Source organism: Erpetoichthys calabaricus, chromosome 13 (genome assembly GCF_900747795.2).
Source record: "Erpetoichthys calabaricus chromosome 13, fErpCal1.3, whole genome shotgun sequence".
In the NCBI taxonomy this organism is placed as follows: domain Eukaryota; kingdom Metazoa; phylum Chordata; class Cladistia; order Polypteriformes; family Polypteridae; genus Erpetoichthys; species Erpetoichthys calabaricus.
The window spans coordinates 20,806,170-20,828,646 of record NC_041406.2 but is presented as its reverse complement, the minus strand read 5'-3'; the positions used below and the strand labels follow the sequence as shown (position 1 = coordinate 20,828,646).

The 22,477-nt window shown below is 43.8% G+C and overlaps 1 protein-coding gene across 7 annotated transcripts in view; it reads right to left on the bottom strand.

Annotated features, from left to right (window-relative positions):
* Nucleotides 1–22,477, bottom strand: part of LOC114664022 (FH1/FH2 domain-containing protein 3-like) — a 722,250-nt gene that overhangs the window by 66,862 nt on the left and 632,911 nt on the right. For all 7 annotated transcript variants that reach the window (XM_051935624.1, XM_051935621.1, XM_051935625.1 and 4 more), the window contains 3 exons: nt 19,570–20,456; nt 4,617–4,775; nt 945–1,127 (listed from right to left, as the gene is read on the bottom strand). In XM_051935624.1, coding sequence (XP_051791584.1) covers nt 945–1,127; nt 4,617–4,775; nt 19,570–20,456 — 1,229 coding nt within the window. The remainder of the gene's footprint in view (nt 1–944; nt 1,128–4,616; nt 4,776–19,569; nt 20,457–22,477) is intronic.

The following is a 22,477-nucleotide window of genomic DNA, read 5'->3' as shown; positions in this document are numbered from 1 at the left end:
GGTGACTTGGAGGAAGAACCTGTGACAGGTTCACTTCATTTGTACCCTTGACTGTATTTGTGTACTTGTGTCTGGAGTCTAGGGGCACCAGGGCTCCCCCATTTGGTCACATGCTTATTCTCGAGGCATATGTCTCTTCCTAATATTATATTTATTAACTTCAATTTTTTTAATCTTTAGTGGCATTCGTCTCTCAGTATACACTTTTTATTGATGTCACATGATATGTAATGTTATCCAATGAATAAGCTGCTCCTGGGCTGAATGATGGGGAGGGAGGCGGGATTACAAGTCAATGCTCTTTCTTGGCTCAGTTTGTTTGGTTTCAGTTCACAGGAGTGTCTTACTGAGTTTATTTTATTAAACACGCGCATGTTGTGAGCATACGACTGGAAGGCTTCACGTGTAGATTATAAAGGTGAGTTTTTCATGGATGTTTTGATACGGTTTGCTGTTGTCCAGCACTGGTCACCATAGACTTTTGGTTATTTTTGTTCTGCAGTGAAATATAATGTAATTTTTTTCTTGGCCATCACTACAAACTACTTGGGGTAAGTAACATATACAAAATATCACTTTTGGGTGGAAAATTCCTTTAATGTGTCCGCTGAGCAGAGACGGACAATTCAGCCAGTGCCGCCAGGTGAGAGGACCCGAAGGAAACAATGAGAGACGCCTCAAGCTCAGAGGACAGCAAATTGGTAGAGAAGGTTTCTACGCCATACGTCTTAGCAATTCCAGATTACTTTTGTATTTTTCAGTTTACCACACTTGAATTCAGGATAATTTTACAAGATAATACATTTCATAATTAGAAAACAAAGATGGCGTATTTGTTAGTCTCAGGAGCTGCAGGAATTCCACTTCCTCCCTAGTAAAAGCTTTGGCTTTCAATCAGAAAATTTCGAAGACCTTGCGGCTCTTGCTGACTCAGCAGTACTTACCTTCTCCATTAATTCATAGTCCATTTTAAAGGCCCAGAGCTGGAGCCTGGCAGACAGTTCGCTGATAGAAGAAAGGGTGAGCAAAAATTGTTCGGCGCTCCCGAGAGGAATGTCAGGGTTAGCCAGCTGAGCTTCCTGGATCTTTTGCTTTTCTTCCTCCGTTGGGATCATTGTCAAAATTTTCTGTAAACAGTTTAAAAACAGTTTAATTTACAAACAGCCTTTTATAAGGTGGTCTGATTCATAGGACTGAGTAAACACGCAGAGTGGTGACAGGGTCATCACACAATCTCACCCCAGGTCATAACAGTACACTCCCCCACGCATGAGTTTTTGAAACCCCCTCAATCCAAATGCAGGCTCATGGGAAGTGCCAGTCTGTCCCCACACTACTGGCTGTGCCAAGTCAGAGAGCGGCCTGGTAGAAGGTACCAAGCTGAAGGCTTAATGATGGACAGCTCCAGTGCTGACTTCTGAGTGTCGCTGCACCAAAGACGACTCATGTCTGTGCCTCTTGGTTTGTTCTCTAAGGCCCACTTACTCTCATGTCATGTTCTAACCCTGCAGTGCTCACTGAGGTGCTCGCTGACTTATTTATTTGGTGGGAGCTCCACGAACGCACCCAGCCTTGGCACCACTCACACACAGAGACACAGAAACAAATGGATTAAACGGTAATCAACATGAATATATTAAATAAAAATAGCAGGAGAAATCTAACTAAACAACAAACAAATACAATCCGGCCCCCAGCTCCCTGCCGGCAATCACATCTCTCTGTTATATACAAAAAATCCTGGGACGAGATGTGACTTTTTAGCCTGAGATGAGACGTGACTTTTTCAGAGAGATACTTTCACGTACTATGAGACGAGACTTTGTGCCAAGAGATTTAATAACACCCTGGGCCGTAAATAAAAGACAAAGAGTAGATGACAAAATGGAACGTCATAAAGAATTCAAAAACGTTGGCGTGATACACATGCAGAGCAGGTTAGAGATAATGAAAGTACTAAAATTCAAAAGTCTCCAAAAAATGATAGTAAAGATCACATTAGCGTTAACAAATGGAAATTATTACTCGGTGAAATAACGGAACAGCGAAAAGAGATCGAATATATTGTTCTGAGACTTGCAGATCGTCAAATTCGTGTTGCCATCAGGGAAAAATAGTGTTTCTTCCCAATGAAGAGGCGTATCCGCGAGAATTAAAAGATTTGTTGTTTGGTGAAAGTGAAACCCACATACGCAAGTGGCAGAGACATGAAGTGGCTGGTGCATAGCGCAGCCTGGAGGGGTTGGCGAGCAAAGCCCCCTAGTATATAATAAAACCCGTAAAACAACTACAAACACGATAAACACAAAGTCCAACATGCTGTTCATATGAATCGGCAACCGGGGCTGTGGAATGATAAAGAAAAGATAATCCTGAGATCAGGTTGCTGTAAGAAATGTGAACTGCACTGAGGGGTGATGAGATTGAGAGCGCTCCCTTTGCTGAAGCTCGATACCCAATCCAACTCAGTACTCACACAACAGGAAGGCACGAGACTCTCCATACATCCATACAGGTGATAGTCCAGGACAAAATGACAGACGATCAACCCAGACACAAACTCCAGCCTCCTCCTGGCTAGCCGGACCCCTTTTAAAGGGTCCGTTGGCTGATCTTGTCCCCAACAGCCCCTGTGCCCTTCACTGATGTCCAAAAGAACCACATCAGGGACTGCTGGGAGTTTCAGTTTCTTAATTCAGATAGCGCTGCTACAACTTACTTAATTCAGATTGGGGTTCACTGGGGTTAGGGTTGGGGTTCTGCAGCCCATCCAAGCTAGCACAGGGTACAGGATGCCAGTCGATCACAAGGCCAACACACACAGTGGGAGGAAACCCAGGCAGATATGGGGAGAACCTGGGATGTGAACTTGGTGTCCTTACACTCCACTGTACCACCCAGAAGCCATTTTATATTTGATAAAATAAACAGAAAGCCAGTCTGAGCGGCGTAATGTGGATTGTCCATAGCTACATCAGAAGCAAACAACTTTACAAAGGTACTGCTATAGAATCAGGCTAAACTACTCCTGATCCACGCTTTGGTCTTGTCACGTCTGGACTACTGCAACTCTCTGCAGCAGGATGGGTCACCAAGCGGCTGCAGATGTGGTGGCATGTCTGGTGTTCAAACAGCCAAGGTGGGCACATGTCCCTCCTATTCAGGTCACTCCACTGTAACAGTACGTGTTAAGTTCAAATCCTTGATAGCTGCCTACAGAGTAGTTCAGCATCTACATAGATGGAGACGCTTGTGTGGTCCTGGGCTGATTCCCACCCACAGAGGCAGTCTGTGCTCCCATGACCACCAAGAGTGTAGTTGGAAATCCTCAGCAACGCAGTTCAATCAGTCCACGACTCACCCCGATTCTGTCTTAACTCGCATGGGTGGGTTTGTGTGTATGGGAGGGCTGACAACCAATGAGCGCTCAGCCAGAAGTCCATTGCATCTAATGCAGTTAATGAGGAATAAGGAATTCTGGGATTTTGGTCCTTGAAAAACAGAAGAGAGGCTCATCTCTCTGATGAAACAGAATGGAAAAGGTCACCACTGCTACTTACTGCTCATCCGAGATTGCGGATAAGACCTTTACACGTCACGGTTTACAAGCTCTGTAGTTTCATGGATCTTTAGGCTGGGTTCCTTTGGCTTTTGTTTAACATTTTGGTCTTAACGATGGTACTTTTAAGATATTACTGGCTACTCCCTTAATATTTATTTGTTTATGACTGCAGCTCTTTTTCTGCTCCTTTCTCTTTTCTGTGCTGAATTCAACTTTAGCACAACAATGATAAACAAGGCTGCCTATGAGGTTTGGTTTACCATATTGTTTGGTTGCCCTCATCCCTTCAACATCGTTTTTGAGTCACCTTGACTATTTCTTAGAAATGCCTCCAAACAGTTACACAGGACAACATATTTTTCCAAAGGTTTTGCTTCCTTGGAAGTTTCAGGTAATTATCAATTTCTTTGTCATACCATAACATCCTTAAGACCACTTAATTCAATTCAGGGGTGCAGGTACACCAACCAGAAAGGAGGAAACCCTGGACTGGGCACCACATCCATGGCTGGGCCCACTCAGGGTCAGTTTAAAGTGGCCAGTTGTCCTATGAACAGCTGGAGAAGCCCCCAGCACAGACATAGAGAGAATGTGCAAACAGGGGCCACTGCTTTGAGGCTAAGTTAACATCAAATCCATTAAGACTGTCAAGATGGCATAGACAAGGCTGATTATTTGTATTTTATTTCCTTAAGAAGGAAAGTATGAGTTGTAGATAAGCGGAAGCCGACAGAACAATCTGTCAATCTCAAACATAACGGCTTTCATAGCGGGCATACCAAGACCCTCGTCAGCACATTTGTTGATATTACAACTCAAGGAGAATCGCCAGACAAGGACGTTATGTAGCTGATATCACGTCTGGCTCCATTTAACCACATTCAAGGGTAAGTAATGTGGGACCCATTTCAAGCTATCAGAGCAGATGGGATGCTGAAAGCACAAACCCCCTAATTGGAATTACAGACCCTAACATGAAACAGCACGGCACCACTTCACATGTGCGGATCGTCTGAAGCGGCTCAAAAAAAAAAAAAGAACGAAAACGCTGTACCTCTATCCCTTCTTTGTTTAAGGCATATTCATCAAAGTTGAGAATGGCAGTCTTGATCGTTCTTGGCGGAGGTAACACCGTCAATCCGATGTTAATGGCGTTGCTTCGTTTGGAGTCCAGAACGATGATTTCCTGTCTTTTACCATCAGCAGCAGTTTTCTGTAATGGGAGGAAGACAAAGAAGAAAGAATAATGAGCATAATGGTGATGCGCTTGAGATAACCTTCACACCCGAGGATGAACCCAGCAAGCCTGTCAGTTTCAAGTCACATAAAACAAGAAGGCCAGGGCCGAGGGCAGCACCGGGCGCACAACGCAGGCCATCTCTGTCTCCGTCTTGGCAGAATTTACACATCTGTGGCCAAGAAACGCCAAGGGGAAAATGTCTTCAGCCCGTAAACGATGGGATTTCTCAGTTCATACCGAGAATGTTTGAATTGTACTGCCAGGTACATTTTGAAAAGCCCCCCCCCCCCCAGCGTGCCGCCAAACGTCTACCTCTGAGGAACAGAAGCAACGACTCGGTTATCTCTCAAGCCCGGCCGCTAGGGAAATTAAAAAACACATGCCGATCTCATGTTTAACGCGTCGTGGAGGGCTGTGGCCTTCCTTCTGAGAATTGTTTGTGAGTTCATGGAAGTGGTGGTGGGTACCGGAATCTCAGAATTACGGATCTGTCACTGGCCAGACGTCGACTTGTAATCCATCAGATTTCTGAATTTTGACATGAAGTGTCACAGATAGGCTGAACTTCCACAGTAACGGCACAGACACACTGGAAGCTGTTTGTGGAAAAGAGGATGGTGGCAAAATTGGATGCCATCATGGAAAATCCCCTCCAGGAGGCGCTCTCTTTTAGCCACGGGCACCTCTGGGGGACTTTTCTCCACTGCTATTCTCCTGACATCCCAGATTACTTATCCACCTGTCTGGGTTTCTTTGTGTTCATCTGGTTGCTATGTCTCTGTCATTCCAACAGATGGCACATGGCAAACATGTAGTAGTAATAAGAAGCATTACAGTAATCCCTCCTCCATCGCGGGGGTTGCGTTCCAGAGCCACCCGCAAAATAAGAAAATCGCGAAGTAGAAACCATATGTTTATATGGTTATTTTTATATTGTCATTCTTGGGTCACAGATTTGCGCAGAAACACAGGAGGTTGTAGAGAGACAGGAACATTATTCAAACACTGCAAACAAACATTTGTCTCTTTTTCAAAAGTTTAAACTGTGCTCCATGACAAGGCAGAGATGACAGTTCCGTCTCACAATTAAAAGAATGCAAACATATTTTCCTCTTCAAAGGAGTGCGCGTCAGGAGCAGAGTCTGTCAGAAAGACAAAGGAAAGCAAACAAATCAATAGGGCCGTTTGCTTTTAAGTATGCGAAGCACCGCGGCACAAAGCTGTTGAAGGCAGCAGCTCACACCCCCTCCGTCAGGAGCAGAGAGAGAGAGAGAGAGAGAGAGAGAGAGAGAGAGAAAGAGAGAGAGACAGAGTTTGTTTTTCAATCAAAAATCAATACGTGCCCTTTGAGCTTTTAAGTATGCGAAGCACCGTGCAGCATGTCGTTTCAGGAATCAGCTGCACAAAAGATAGCAACGTGAAGATAATCTTTCAGCATTTTTAGACGTGCGTCCTTATCGTCTAGGTGTGCGAACAGCCCCCCTGCTCAATCCCCCTACGTCAGGATCAGAGAAAGTCAGCGCAAGAGAGACAGAAAAGTAAGTTGGGTAGCTTCTCAGCCATCTGCCAATAGCGTCCCTTGTATGAAATCAACTGGGCAAACCAACTGAGGAAGCATGTACCAGAAATTAAAAGACCCATTGTCCGCAGAAATCCACGAACCAGCAAAAAATCCGCGATATATACTTAAATATGCTTACATATAAAATCCGCGATGGAGTGAAGCCGCAAAAGGCGAAGCGCGATATAGCGAGGGATTACTGTACTACAAATGTTTGTGATGAGCCTTCTGTGGGAATGAAAAATGCAACGCCAGTGTTATATGCCATCTGGTATGAGATTCCAACAGACGGCACATGACAAACGTGTAGTGGTAAAATGCATTGCATTTGTCAGCGGACTCCTAAAGACCCCTTCACTGTCTCCACACTCTATTGTACTGTGGATTTTGCTTTAAATGGATGCATTTGCCTTTTTTGCCCATCAATCAATGCTCAACAGCCCAAAGTGACAACAAGAGTTCAGAAAGGTTTGTAAATTGTTAAAAAATCAAAAACTGAAATGTATGTGATATGTGTGATATTAAAAATGAAATCCAGAAAACGCAACTCTAGAAATCACCGTTCTGTCTGATTGACAGGGGGAGACTGGTCATCTTGATGCCCCCACAATCTTCTGGATCATAGACTACCTGACCACCACACAGCAGTTTGTGAGGCTGAGGGGCTGTAGGTCCTCATTGAACTCTCCTGTCCCCCTTCCTGTTTACCCCTCCACGCAGCAGACTTCCAGCACTTGCCACCTACAGAGATCCTCAGATGATTCGTCCATCATAGGCGGCAGTAACAATGGAGATGAGTCGGAGTTGCAGGAGGCTTGTGGAGGACTTTGTCTTGTGGTGAAGGGACAACAACCTGCAATTCAACATCAGTGAGACAAAAGAGCTGCTGGTGGGTTTCCAACGTGCCACGATGCCTCTAAGATAATTCACCATTTGGTGGGGGACATGTTAGGGGTGCAGAGCTAGAAGTGCCTGGGGGTCACATAAACAACAAATCAGGCAGTACAAGAATGGTCAGAGCGGACTGGACATGCTAAGGAGACTCAGGTCTTTTGATGAGTGCAGCAAGCTGCTGGAAGTGTTCTACCAGTCCATAACAGCCAGTGGGCTGTCCTACTGTATGCTGTGGGGAAGCAACCTGAACATAAAAGAAGCACAACGCCTGAACAAACTTATGAGGAAAGCCTGCTCCACCACAGGGCCAACCCTGGACACGCTGGAAACTGTTTGTGGAAAAGGGGATGGTGGCAAAATTGGATGCCATCATGGAAAATCCTCTCCAGGAGGCACTCTCTTTTAGCCACAGGCACCTTTTCTGCTCCACTGCTATCCTCCTGACATCCCAGATTACTTATTCACCTGTCTGTGTATCTTTGTGTTCATCTGGTTGCTATGTTTCTATCATTCCAACAGATGACACATGGCAAATATGTAGTAGTAATAAGATGCATTACTACAAATGTTTGTGATGAGCCTTCTGTGGGAATGAAAAATGCAACGCCAGTGTTATATGCCATCTGGTATGAGATTTGTCAAACGTGTAGTAGTAAAATGCATTGCATTTGTCATCCAACAGATGGTGCATGGTAAACATTAACACTGCTTTGACAAATCTCATACCAGATGGCATGTAACACTGGCATTGCATTTGCCATTCCCACAGAAGGCGCATCACAAACATGTGCAGTAATGAATTTTATTACTACAAATGTTTGTGATGCACCATCTGTTGGAATGACAAATGCAATGCATTTTATTACTACATACACTGCAATAGAGGTCTACGTTGATTACTGACCTATTTTAGATAGTTAGCACAGCTAGTATTCTTTAATTTGCTATTTCTGCACAAACACACATTTACAGTTTATTATCCATCTGCTGATTGATGGTATTATTTCCCTGTAACTCTGTATGTTTGCTTTTTATGTTTCTGCTTCTGTAAACATCTAAATTTCTCCTATTGATTAATAAAGTGTATCTAATCTAAATTGTGTATTAAGATACGTACAGTAAATGACATGATGGGGGTCTGCTCTAGCATTGAGCCTGCATGATCATCTGCATTTTAAACGTGTTTCTGAATTTTTGCACATTTCTTTGATTTCATGTATTGCTTGCTCAGGTTGTCAATGATGTTGCATTGGTTTCTGGTTATAATCGTCTGTTCTTGTCCACTGTGTCTATGGTCGGCTCTGGACCAGTATAACCCCAAACTCAAAAACTGACAATCATTACCATAACACGACACTCTCAAACTCATCTCATCCAGTTCATGGAAACGGGAGAAGATGTGCCAGAGAAGGATTTGCAATGTAGAACGATGAGTTAAAGCAGAAATGCTCTATTGTTTGGGAACATCTCGATTAGAGGACTGATGTTATTCTTACTGAGCAAAACCCTGCAACTGAAATAAACCAGATGTAGATTTGTGCACATATGGGAAGACGTGTGACGTCTCCAGAAGTGCACCTTCCCGGTAGAGAGGTAGAGATCTGTGCTCAAAAACTCGCAACTGCATTTCCTGTTTAGGATGTTCCAGAAGTATCTGTTTAACAAAACGTTAGCGAAAAACAGCGTGTAACATGTGGACTGTCATGAAGTAGGAGGCACAAGCACTAAAAAGTATGTAGTTCCAAACACTTCTAATAGTGTCCACTAGAGGGGGATATCACTGTCAAACCCTGGATAAGGAATACGTGGAAGCCGTGACTTGTTCTAAATTAAAATTGCATTCTTCACAAATCACGATGAAGATCTGTAGAGCACAAAGGCAAAATGGAGTTGCCTGAAACAATGGCAATTCCCATCGAACAAAGTGGTCAAAAAAATACCAAGAAGGTCAAAATTCCAAAATATACAACGGGCATTAGAAGGGCAAAAGACAAATAATTCACCGACTGACAGAGCACATTGACAATGAACTGCCGGGAACTGTGAAAGACCCTCTGGACTGACAGGGCGGTGACTGGCAGGTGGCCTCGCCCCTCGAGGGATCACCACACAAAACACATGGAACATAACAAAGGCAGCTTCTCTACACGGACAACACCAAAAATAATGATAGACGCACGTAAAGAATCAAAAACGAACATAAAACGTAAACCCTGGGTGACACGTGACACGGATTGTGCAACACATTTTGTTTTTTTCCTGACAGACATTTTTAATTCATTTGCCGTTGTTCATCATTGGTCGCTATTGGCTTGAATTACAGAATATCATAAACTTTGTTATCTCAGTTCTCCATGAAATTATATAGTTATCACTACAAAACATACGACACAGCAGTGACCTTTACACCTTTGACCTCTGGCTGGTCTTGTGTGACAACTGCATGGCACCGCAAATAAACACAATGGACAAAATTGTGGAAGCCTTATCACAACATGGCACTGCCATAAAGCAGATTTACATGACAGAAAATAAATAAACTCATTGTGTTCCTTAAACTCCCAAACCCCTAAGCGATGTCCAGGCCAAGGAATACAACTGGGATCTGGAGAGCCGGCGTGTCAGGCTCGTGCTGTTTGGCCGGTTTGACTTTTTCTGGCTCTCAGTTTGGTTTCGTTTTTCAGGTGTAACAAAAGGCGCTATATAGGCACCTGACTCGACACAGAAGGACACAGAGGCATGTAATAAACCAATAGACTTTTTATTTTCTTCACCCGTGGGCGCACGTCTTCCCTGTGACCCACAGGCAATACACAGTCCAAAAGCACTTGATACACACACCAACAGTTTTCTCCCTTTTACCACCACTCTTCCTCAAGCGTAGTCCTCCTCCTCCCGACCCTGGCTCTTAAGTGGTGGTGGCTGGCCCTTTTTATAGCCCACCTGGAAGTGTTCCAGGTGCTTGACCACCTGGACCTAATTGCACTTCCGGGTGGGGCTGAAGATTCGTCCAGCCGGGCTGCTGACTCCATGCAGCTCCCCCTAGCGGCCATCCGAGCCCCCAACCAGGCTGTGGAGGACTCCAACTCCCATGGAGCCATGCGACAGGTTGGGGGATCACCGTCCGCCAGGGAGGTATTGGTATTGAGCTGCCCATGGTCGCTCCCCCGGAACAGATGCAACAGGGGCGTCCCTACCGGGCATGGGACCCGGCTGTCCGCCACACACGCTTTTCAATTTTAGAATATAAACTTTAGCCCTAGAAGTTCATTCTCTTCTTGTTATTATTTATCTTTGTTTTGCACTTGAACCTTTGGATTTTGAGTAAAATTCAAGTTATTTTGTTGGGTAACGTTCTGTTTTTGCCATCTTGGCTTTTTCTTTTGGGAAACGTCCTAACAGCCAATTTTTGTTTTCTCAGTATCTTTTGTGAAATTGATAATCGAGAATCCACTGGATCAGGACAGAGGGATGTGGGCAGGATAGAGGACTGGGCAGATCTGTGGCAGATGCCAGTAAATGTAAAGCATTACATGTAGGGGTTTAAATACACAATGAGAGGTCTGAAAATAGAAAGGACACCACACACTATCAACGTCCAGACAGTGTTCATTAACAAGTCTAACAGAATGGCAGGTTATACAGCGCCTTGATGTGTGGAGTACAAGTCCAAGGAGGTTATGGTGAAGCTTTATAACTCACTGGTGAGGCCTCATCTGGAGTCCTGTATGGAGTCTGGGCTCCCAAAAGGACATAGCAGCACTAGAATAAGTCCAGAGTGGAGCGACTAGGCTGATTCCAGGGGGTGAGTGATGAGGAAAGATTAAAAGCGCCGAGCCTTTACAGGAGATTAGGAAGTGGCTTGACTGGAGTGATTAAAATTAGGACAGCAATTAGTGCAGTGGATCGAGACGGTTACTTGTAAAATGAGATCATTAAGAACATGGGGACACAGAAACTTGTTATGGGTGAATGTCACACAAACATTAAGACGTTTTTCTAGACACAGAGAACAACCGACATCTGGAATAAGGCCTATTCATCAAAGTTGAGAATGGCGGTCTTGATCGTTCTCGGCGGAGATAACGCAGCCAATCCAATGTTAATGGCGTTGCTTTGTTTGGAGTCCAGAACGATGATTTCCTGTCCCTTTCCTGTAGTGTGGTAGACAGTAGGACTTGAGGGACTTCCAAAACTCGACTTGATGTCATTTTGGGAGAATTCACTGGTGAAGACTGGCGAGCCTTGCTGGGCTGACTGGCCTGCTCTCGTCCCGATTGCTGTAATGTGAAGGCCGCTATTTAAAACTCATAGGAATTGTGGCTCCTGATATCAAAGAGCTCACTGGGGGACGCGGTGTGAGAAAACACCGAGCACTGAGCACTGGCCAAATGAGGTCTCCTTATCAGATCGGCCTGGCGAGACAGCTGAACAGGAGGGAATTTTACCAAAAAAAGGCACCAAGCCATAAATAGATGGTCTGTTATTAATAGACTTACTTTACTTTAATAAATAAATAAATACGTCTCTGTTACATTTGATATAATTCTTTGTTAGAACCAAACGGGCTCCTTAGGAATCAAAAATAGCTCGGCTGTGTTGCATGCGACCATCTGAAGCCGATTTTTTTCTTTCGTTTTTTAATTGAAAACGTCTTTCTAGTCAACAGCAGGAAGCGCCCATTTATTGCTCAGAAGAAATCATAGCTGGGGATTAAGGAGCGGTGAGAAATTGATCGCAGCTGTACAACCTGGGCTCTCCAGGAATGCTCCTGCTATTTATTTGACTTTCTTGTTAGTTCGAAGTCTTTTCTGTCAGATGCTAAGTAACAGGTGTAATTTAGCAAATGAGGAAAAGGGGAAAAAAAAAAAAATAATACGAAAATGGCAAACCCGTCTTCGACAGTCAATAATTAAACACGCCTTGAGTTCTGAACACAAACAGGCTTTCCTCTTTGACATGTGGATTTTATTTTCTCCTTTTTAATTGATGATTGCATACGCAGCGCAGCTTTTTAGCAGCCAGAACTCTTTCCGGGATTTCAGAAATAGCTTGTGGTCCGCCGTAAACCAAAGACTGGCATCTTCATCAGCAGGGCAGAAGCTCCGGTTGACTATCCTCCTTCATTTTGTGCACTTGAGACGTGACAACACTTGACAGGATCTGTTCAGTTCAGTGCGGCGTGCCACCTGAGTGGTCTTTGTGCACAAAATACCATCAAGACCCTCAGTGCCCACTCTATGAGGGTCACCTGCATGTGAATGCGAGTAGCTGCCACTTTATCTATACTGGTGGTGAAGGGCAAAAGCAAAACGAAAGGATGCAAACTTCCTCTGGAAGGAATCTGAGTTCTTTAAATGCTTTAAATCTTAAAATATCATAAGATAAGAAGGTGAAGGGCCAGGCAGGCGTATTTCTCGGGATGTTTCATAGGACGGTTAGTGGAGTGCGCAGCTACACATTTGACGTTTGATTTAATGTTATGAGACTTCATTTACTTGCTGTGTTAAATCCTTACCTCTTTGATTCAGTTGTGGATGTGTTCGGAGTCATCACCTGCTGCAGGCGTTTTTCTGATGACATTGTGTTGTGTCGCACATAAATCCAAAAACAGCATCCACACAGAAATATTTTTTGATGTTATCCACAATCTCGGATGACTAGGAAGGGCATGACGCTCAACTTTGATCCCACTTGTCACGAATATAGTAAAACTGCTAGGAAGTCATCGGATTGTTTTTTTGTCCCTTGTCATCACCGCACAACTCCAAGAGACACGGCATAGCAAATTTGTGGCATCTGCCCCTCAAAATGGCTGCCTTTCAGAAAACCAAAATGGCGCTAGAAAAAAAAAAAAAAAACGGATTCTGCTACCTAAAAAATCTATTAGGCCGGGAGATTATTAGATGATAATTTGTTGATAGCAGAGCTCAGGAAAGCATACAAAATACCGTATATACTCGTGTTTGAGTTCTCCTGCGGATAGGTCAGGACTTGATTTTACCGTATAACGTCCGGTATTTTATAATGTCGGTCATATAAGTCGAATGCAGAGAACTCACGCCATTGGTCCAAGAGATTATGATATGCTAACGCCCACCTGAAAGAGGAACCAAGGACCACACAACCTTTTTCTTTCTATGTATTGTGCCTACGTGACCACCGGGTAATACCCAAGCTATTTATATGCTTACATATAAAATCCGCGATAGGGTGAAACTGCGAAAGTCGAAGCGCAATATAGCGAGGGATTACTGTATTGTGCCTACGTGACCACACGGTAATACCTGAACTATTCCAAAGCGACGTTTGCACTGATTTGTGTTTTTTCTATCTCACACCCTCATACACTTTTATCGTAAGAGCATCCCTTATCTACGGTGGAGCATTCGATCAGAAGAAAATATGAAGCTGGTTTTAAATTAAAAGTCGTTGAAGTGGCGAAAGAAATTGGTAACAGAGCTGCTGCAACAAAATTCGATGCATCTGAGAAACTGATGTGAGATTGGAGGAGGCAAGAAGATGTAAAATAAATAAATAAGTGTTGTATTTTTGAACGGGTGTACAAGTCGGGGTCTGATTTTATGATTGATTTTTTGGGATTCAAGCCCAACTTATATGCGAGTATATACGGTATTTATATTTGGTGAATACAGATCATGCCAATGCCCACCCCTTCACTCATTTTCTAGCCCACTTATTTGGCTCAGGGTTATGGGGACCTGCTATGAACGTACAGCGGTGCCTTGTTTCAGGAGGCCGTTTGAACTCTGAATTGTTCGAAGTCTGAATCAGTTTTCCCCATTAGCAATAATGGAAACTGAATGAATTCGTTCCCAGACCTTAAGACAACACCCATTTTGATAAACTTAAACAGCAAATACACATCATTTAAGGTAAAAATAACACAATTAAATGTCCTAAATAACGAATTAAAACATGAAAACAATCAATAAAATTTGTAAATACTGTATAATAAAATGAGGAGCGGTGATGTCCTGTGTGGATGCCATGGTTAATACTGCATATATAACCAAACACACCACAAATTAGGCGAAAAACGCACGGAAAAGACATGAGCATAATGCAAGAGATGCTTTCACAGCGAGAGCGACAGACGACTCGGGCACATAACTGATGATGTTCACGCTCGCTGTGCAAGCACCATCTGTTGTTCACTGCACGTGCAGTCCGAACGTAGAAGCATCGTACAAACTCTGGATCAAATTTCTGTCGAATTTAGCATTCGAACTCGGGAACATTCAAAGTTAGAATCGTTCGAAGTACGAGGCACCACTATATTAGAAAATGGAAAGTGCCCTGAAAAGCACACAGTGGGTGTGACTTGGGAGTCAGGGAGTTTAGGACTTTTCTATTTATACAATAAGAACAAGGAATTAAAGGGTTAAGTGCTGCTCTTACTAAAGAAGTGGGGGATCACAGTGACCCCCTGAAGGCTTGTCATTAAGAGAGACAATGAAGAGGACTGGATGAGTTGTGCTTGCACGGAGGTGCATACGTGTGGGGTCTGTGCGTGTGTGCACACGGGTGACAAGGTAATTGAGGGGTGTGAGCTACTAGGTGACAACTGAGGACACACAGGATTGGATGAGGTTTACCCCCGTAGACTCCTTTAAGGGTTGACCGAGTACTGGAAAGTTGAGTTGTCGTTCGAGGTGTTCATTGGAGTTCTAGTGTGTCGTTCAGATCTGATGAATATGTGGGAGAGAGAGCAACGGAAAGACAGGATGCACAAGCTGACCTCTAGGTCATGTGAGGGGTGCAGTGGGCTGACGATGAAGAGGGAGCAACGAAGAGCGAATGAAAGCATGTGTGGGATTAGTCTACCGATTGACTTGTGGAAATGGAAGAAGTGAGCAAATCTCGAGAGGTCTGAATGAAAGGGGTCAGGGAGGAAGTGAACAAATGATGGGTTGTTGGATCCTTCAACACTTGTAATAGTTTTCATTTGCCTTTGTTCTTTTTATTTTTTGAATGTGCTGCTGTTGACATTGATTGGTTGTTTGGTTTGGCACTGATGAAGATAAACAAGTTGCTGATTTTGCACTTCTCAACAACGGTCTGTGTCTCCCTCACTGGCGCTCGTCTATCAACTACAAGATGCCCAGGCAATATTGTGACACAGTGGGTCGATGGAAATGCAAAATGAAATTAGAGAAGGAGATACAAGCAGAAAGTCCTAATCCTAACTTCAGCGAGGAGGCTTCCTGTACACTGCAAAGAGAGAAAGAGCGGAGAGCAAATAAAGAAAGAAAGATACTAAGACATGAATGCCGCCATCTTATATAGGAGGGATGTGATGGTATAACACGTCATATTACCAGCAATAGACAAAGTAACAGCAAAAAGTGAACAGGAAACAAAATTGTTCTGTCGTGATGTTGCTCAACATATTGATAAATTATAATTCAAAATAATTAAATAAAATCAACCAAAACTTATGTGATGAGCTGAAATAAATGATAGTAATCGAACCTTAACGGCAGCTTTCAGAGCAAGGTGGGATCCAATCCTGAATGGGATGCTTGTCTAGAATTTTTAAAAGTCCAGCAATTTGTGTGAGTGAAAACGGTAGCCACACCGTCATTGTGGGTTCTGTCTCTGAAGGTGACACCAGTATGCCCACCTCACTTTTCTTTATCGTTTTTAAACCCAATGTTCCGACTAAACAGAGACGACATGCCAGGAAGTGATGCCCAAAATGACAGCAACGTTGGCCTATTACACAGTTTTTGTGTTTAATCTTTTGAAGTCAAGGATATCTCCATTGTAAGCCAGATATGTTTTACATTTAAAATCTAAGCATTTTGAAAAAGTAAAATGAAATGCAATGTGACAATCATTTGCAGAACTCCTAAGAACACAATTCAATCCAAATGTTTTTTTTTTTTTTACAAGGATTCAAATGAGGTGTTCCTAAGGATTAAGCTGCACCATATGGAATACAATACAGTAGATTTAAAGCCAGAAAAAGTAAATTATAAGCAGTGGACTGCAAAAGCGGGTTCAATAATTAGCCCCATTGCTTCTCAGTGAGGAAAATATTGTGGTGGTTTGGCGTAAAAAGGTCCCTAAAATAAATACATGTGTTTCATAACACAAGAAGGAGTTTCCTTAACGGAAATGAAGTCCAGGATTGTAGGGACATCTGGGTCCTCTTGGGGAAGTTAGAGGGGCTTGGATCCCCTGGACATCCCCAGCTTGTTCCGGACCCCCGGATGCGTTTCCCTGGGCTTCTTCCTGAAGCGGTTTCTTGGCTGGGGCTTAAGAGCCCCTTCAGGCTGGACGGGAAATGTACTTCAACTTGGACATCCTGACATCTGCACCAGTACATTCGGTTTACAAAATTAGGTCACATATAATTTTTAACTTTAGATTTTCTTCTCTGATAACAGTTTACATATACTGTAAGCATTTACTTTAAATGATTAACTATTTTGGGACCTGTGGCCGGTGGTCATGGCCCTTACTAGGCCAGGACACTTCTATACTGGACGGACTGGGGAAGAGAGCATATTCAGAGCATTACCTCCCCCGGGGCGATTGATGGCAGCCCCCTTGGGTTGCAGCGGTGCCTCTGACTCTCACAGGGTTCCATGGGAGTTGGAGTTTGGTGCAGGCCTGTTGGGTTCCGTGGGTGCCACCAGGGGGTGCTGGAGCTGCTGCTTAGCTCTTAATTGCAGCACTTGTGCCACACCTGGACACATTGGGACACCTCGAGCACTTCTGGATGCTCTATAAAAGGAGCCAGCGGGCACTACTCCGGGATCCAGAGTCAGGTGGAGGTGGACAAAGTTTGTTTGAGGAGGAGTGGAGGAAGACAAAGAAATAGGAAGAAGAAAAGTGTGCTTTCGAGCCGTGTTCTAGTGCAGTGCTGTATAGGTGGGAAATGGGGGGAAAAAGCATAATAAATAAAAATGTGCATGTTGACCTTGTGTTCTGCGTCTGCCTGTGTCGGGTTCGGGTGGACGGAGCACCTTCTGCAAGCCGCAGATCTTTGAGTGACAGTTAATGGCAGAGAGCTGTTGCTAAAATATACCATTTACCTTTAGGTTGATTGACATGAACTTAGGATTTCTAAGTACAATAAGTCCCAAAAATGACACCAAAATGGCCACGGGGTCAAAAATTGGATCTTTATAAATAGAAAAAACATATATTTTCACAAAAATGCTATTCTTCAAAAAAAACAAAAAGCTCCACAGAAATCCACACCAATAATTCAGCAGCAAAGCAATAGATACTAGAACTCATCAACACCACGAGCGCATTCAATGAACCGCAAGGGACTGGGGGGGGTTTCCTTCTCCTTTATACGGTGATAGTGATGAGCAGGTGGCCCTGCCTCTTAGGGGACTACCCTCAAAGCAAATGGCACATTTAAAAACTATATAGGCATATAAAATCTAAACAATACACAAAACTAATAAGACACCCAAAATAATGCAAATAATTAACACCACTAACACTATTAAGATTCAGAAATTGACAAAAAAGGGACATAAAACAGGAATCTGAATGCCAGCCTGGGGTGGTACCCCTGCTGAAACAGAATACTGATCGGTGTAACTGAAATGCTTCCTGGCTATTCGGATGAGACGTAAAACCCAAGGCCTGACTCTCTCTGGTCATAAAAGATAAAGTGTAAGGTGTACCCTGATGTCCAGGCTTAATGGCCCACCACGGCCTGGTCATTCTGATCCCCTTATCACCCCCTGTCTCTAATTGGCTCTCTCTTTCTCACCCCTTCACCACCTAACAGCTAATGTGTGGTGAAGATTACTGGCACAAAAATGGCTGCCATCGCATCATCCAGTGGTGGTTGAAGTGGCTCCCCACATTTTATAAAAAGTGCTTTGAGCAGTGAGAAGACTGCTATACAAATGTAAATAATAATAATTATAATAATAATAAAAATAATTGCTATATACGAATGAACCAAACTAGCTGTTCTGTTACATTTCTTCAACAAAAACACTTGGGGGTCCACTGATTGATTTTGCGAAAGGACGTCCACCTTGGAGTTTATTTAGAATGACGACTGAAGGCTCACCTTTATTTACTGAGTATTTTCCACATCATAGGCCACTGCGTGTGAATTAGGATTTTTTTAGGAACTCAATTAGTGGGAGAAAGTCAGTGAGTAAGTCATTTTCTAACCCGCTTAGTTCAGACCAGTGTCACAGGGTCTGCTGGAGCCCATCCCAGCTAGCACAGGGTGCAAGGCAGGAACCAACCTTGGACAGAGTGCCAGTCCATCACAGGGCGAACACACACACACACCCACACACAAACACACACACTAGGGCCAATATAGGATTGCCAATTCACCTAACCTGCATGTCTTTGGACTGTGAGAGGAAACCCACACAGACACGGGGAGAACATGCAAACTCCACGCAGGGAGGACCAAGACCTGGTCTCCTTACTGCGAGGCAGCAGCGCTACAACTGTGCCAGCCCATAGTTGGAGAAAGTGAGACAAAAAAAATGAAACGTGAGTGTCATGGTCGAGCCAGGGTTCCTCCCATGGCTCGTGTGTAAAGTGCTTCTTTTTATCTTCTTTTAAGGTGAGTTTGCTTATAATACGAGAAGCATTATAGTGGGATATCAGCAGGATAATTTGGCCTACCAAGCTTCAAGAATTGTTTGGGAATGGTTTGAGGAGCATGATGAAGAGGTAAAGGTGTTCTAGCCTCCAAATTCCCCAGATACCAATCCAGACTGGCATCTGTAGGATGTGTTGGAACAGCAAGTGTGATCTGCGGTGGTATAACTGCACAACTTACTGGAGTCGGAGGATCTGCTAGTGTCAGATACCACAGGACACCTTCAGAGGCCTTGTCAGTGCGGTATGGGTGGCACACAGATGATTTGGCTCAGAGTATACACATACAAACACGTCAAAACGCCTGTTTATCACGATACGTCCATCTGTTTTGATCGCGTTGTGTATTTACGAACCTCTGTTTAACAGATCTCCCTTATGCCCCTCTTTCTTTGTGCTTCCTAGTGCCTTTCACTGTCGGACATTCCAGCCCTGCTGCGGACACCGGATGATGTGATGCCTCACGGCTTACCGTCTTACTTGACTTTGATCATCTGACACACCCGCCCTCTTGTGGACACCAGATGACATTATGCCCAGAAGGCATCCATGCCCACTTTATCACTTTATATACATAGCGATCCAGAGAACTTGACATTTTGTTATCTAAACATGCAGTAATGGCCCATAAAAGCAATGGAGTTCATACAGTTTCCACTCAAGGGACACATCAGTGCTGCTTACCTTAGTGACGGGCAGCTCCTTCGATTTGGTTTCAAAGAGGTGCTCGAGTTTGGACGTGTCCACTGTTATGGGCTCAAGTTTACCCCACAGAGAGTCTTTAAACCGTTTGTGGTTCTTGTACTGCCAGTCTATGATTCGCACCTCGTTCCAAAACAGCCTGATGGTCTTTTTCTTTTTCTGAAATAATGGCTCCCCTCGTTGCTGCTGTGGAGAGCCGACGTGCTGGAGGATGGTCACGGGTGGAGGGGGAGGAAGCATTGTGCTTGGAATTGGAGGGGGTGGTGGGCAGCCGAAAAGGGGGGGTGGCGGCGGCAGGGCCATGAACAACAGTGGAGGAGGTGGAGGTGGAAGGATCTGCTCCCCTGAGCTCATCAGGCTGTCCGTGTCCAAGACATTGACATCATCCTCCTCCCCCAAGTCTGTAAAGTCCATATCCTTGATCTTCAGCTCTCGAGGACTGGCCATCAGCTGATCCCAGATATAATCTGATTCTTTCTTGGGCTGGACAGGTGCTTTCTCGGGCTGCTTGTCACCAACCTCGCTCTCCGATGGGAGTAAACCCTTAACCATCTCGCCGCTGTTGAATTTTTCCGCAAAGGCCTTGACGCTGCCTTGGTTGTCCAAGTTCTCAATGTCTTTTTTCCTCAAGTTCTCTTCACTGGCCTGCTTGTTGGCCTGCAGAATGGAAATTCGACTGGCTAGACTGGCCACCGACTCTTCGGACTCTTTCTCCTTCTCTTCCTCCTGGTCTTTTTCTTCTTCCTCTTTCTCATCCTGTGGTTTCTTGTTATGAGAATACAACATATCCAGCATGAAGAGTTTGTTGTTGAGGATTTTACTGCACTGCTCGTTTACATCCACATCCTTAATACTTTGTGCCCACTGACCTATAATGAAACCAGAAGTGAACAGCACAGGGTTAAGACAGAAAGCACCGGAAATGCCCAGTTTAGTAAGCACTGCACTAAAACCAAAAATACTTATACAGCAATAGCTGGAGCCTCCATTTCTGCCATACTACATTGTGATTGATTACATTTATAATAAATGGTCAAGGTTCCAGAAGGGATCTTATTGGGTACAGAGTAGCTGGAGGGCAATCAGAGAGCCCCATGCGTCTCAACTGTTTCAATTCATTTGATTTAGTGCTCTTCATGGAGGACAGGCTCCGACCGCTTGCACATATTTACAACTGTAATACATTAAAAGTCCATTATTAAACCATACAACGTGTACACACATAAACACACAGCAAATGGTCCAGTGATTCACTGCAGCTGCTCTGGCCGCAGCCTCATTGCTGATTGGTCAAAAGACTACATGGGAGGAGTTGTGTGCTCAGGTGGCCACACCCTCTTGGAAGTGGAAAGAATTTCTAGGCCGGAATCCTCAGCTCTGTGGCCACAGACATTCAACAAAATAATCCTTAGACGTACATGGAAAAATAAACCATACAAGATTAAAAATGTCTGTCGCTTTTTGAAGTTTAAATTGATTAAAGAATTCAGGATGGGAACATTTTCCCAAAATAGCTATTGTGTTTTAATAAAATGTGACTTGGATTGCAAGAAATGGCAGCGGAAATGACTACATTATTATGAGGTCTCTTCTTGTGGGTACTTGGAGGGGCTTTTGTGATCACACTGAAGTGAAAGTGTGCAAAGAGTGAACGCTTGGGCGCCTGTGGGCCAGTGTGCCCTGTGTGTGTGAGTATGAAACACCTAGGTGACTAACAACACTCCCAAAGATGGCAGCACTGTTCAAATGTCCAGTACTGGCCCTTCTTTTCTACTTTTCAATTGCAACAATAACATTTATTTATTTACTTAATAATCATATGGTACCTTTAATCACTAGCTATATATAGTGCCTTTCCTTATTTGAAACCCTGTTTTTTTAATCAATCTATTTGTATATTTGTATCTATTATATAGAGTTTTTCTTAGAGTACCCTTCCTGTCTTTTATTTTAAATATTTTCATTTTACCTACTTTAATCTTATACAATATAATGGTCTACCTATCTATCTTTTATTTTAAATATGCATATGTGGCGCACAGGCAGGTGACATGACTGAGGGGGTCTGAGCTGGGATTGGGTTGCAAGTCCAGAGCCATGGGTACCACTAAAGGGGGACACTGGGGGGAATCAATGCTACTGAACATAAGGGCTTGCATATCGAGCTGAAATTCACTTTCCAGTTACCCCTGGATAAACCCCACGTGGCCCTAGGAGAAGATACAGCAGGTCCAGAAAGTATCAGGAATGAAGTTCTCATACGGACACAAGTCTAAGGCGTTTTGAATCACTGACCAGTTACAGCATCGCCTCCTTTTTCAGTTCTATATAATTCCAGTCATTCTTCCCTTAAACACGCCGTAGGCCTTCCATCATCATGAAGATTAATTGTTTTTCAGGTTAATCCAGGAAGAGATTTGCCAGATACTGCAAATGGCTTTTTTTGTGATTTCTAACTAATAACGAGAGTCGGTTTAGTTTGTGTAATGAAATGTAATGTGACCCGAGTGACCTAAAGCCTGAAAGGTGGCACGTTAAGATTGTACCTGATAGCTGGCTGCATTCAAACGTCGGTGTGTTCTGTACAGTTAAGGAAGTCTCGTTGTCTGTCTCCGCTTTTTCTGGTACGCCATATTTAACTTCTGATTCTAGTGACAGAGCACTGTCAGCACATTTCTGTATATAAATGCAGCAGCCATGTCACCTGCACTTCAGAAGAGGTCATCACCTTGAAGCTAAGCCTGTTCAGGCCCGGCCAGTGCTTAATGGGAGACCATCTAGGAAAAGCTTGGGATGCTAAATTGTCCACCGTGGCCTAGTCATTATGGCCCCCTAATCATCTCCTCTCTAATTGGCTAACTCATCTCTCCCCTTCACCATCTAACAGCTA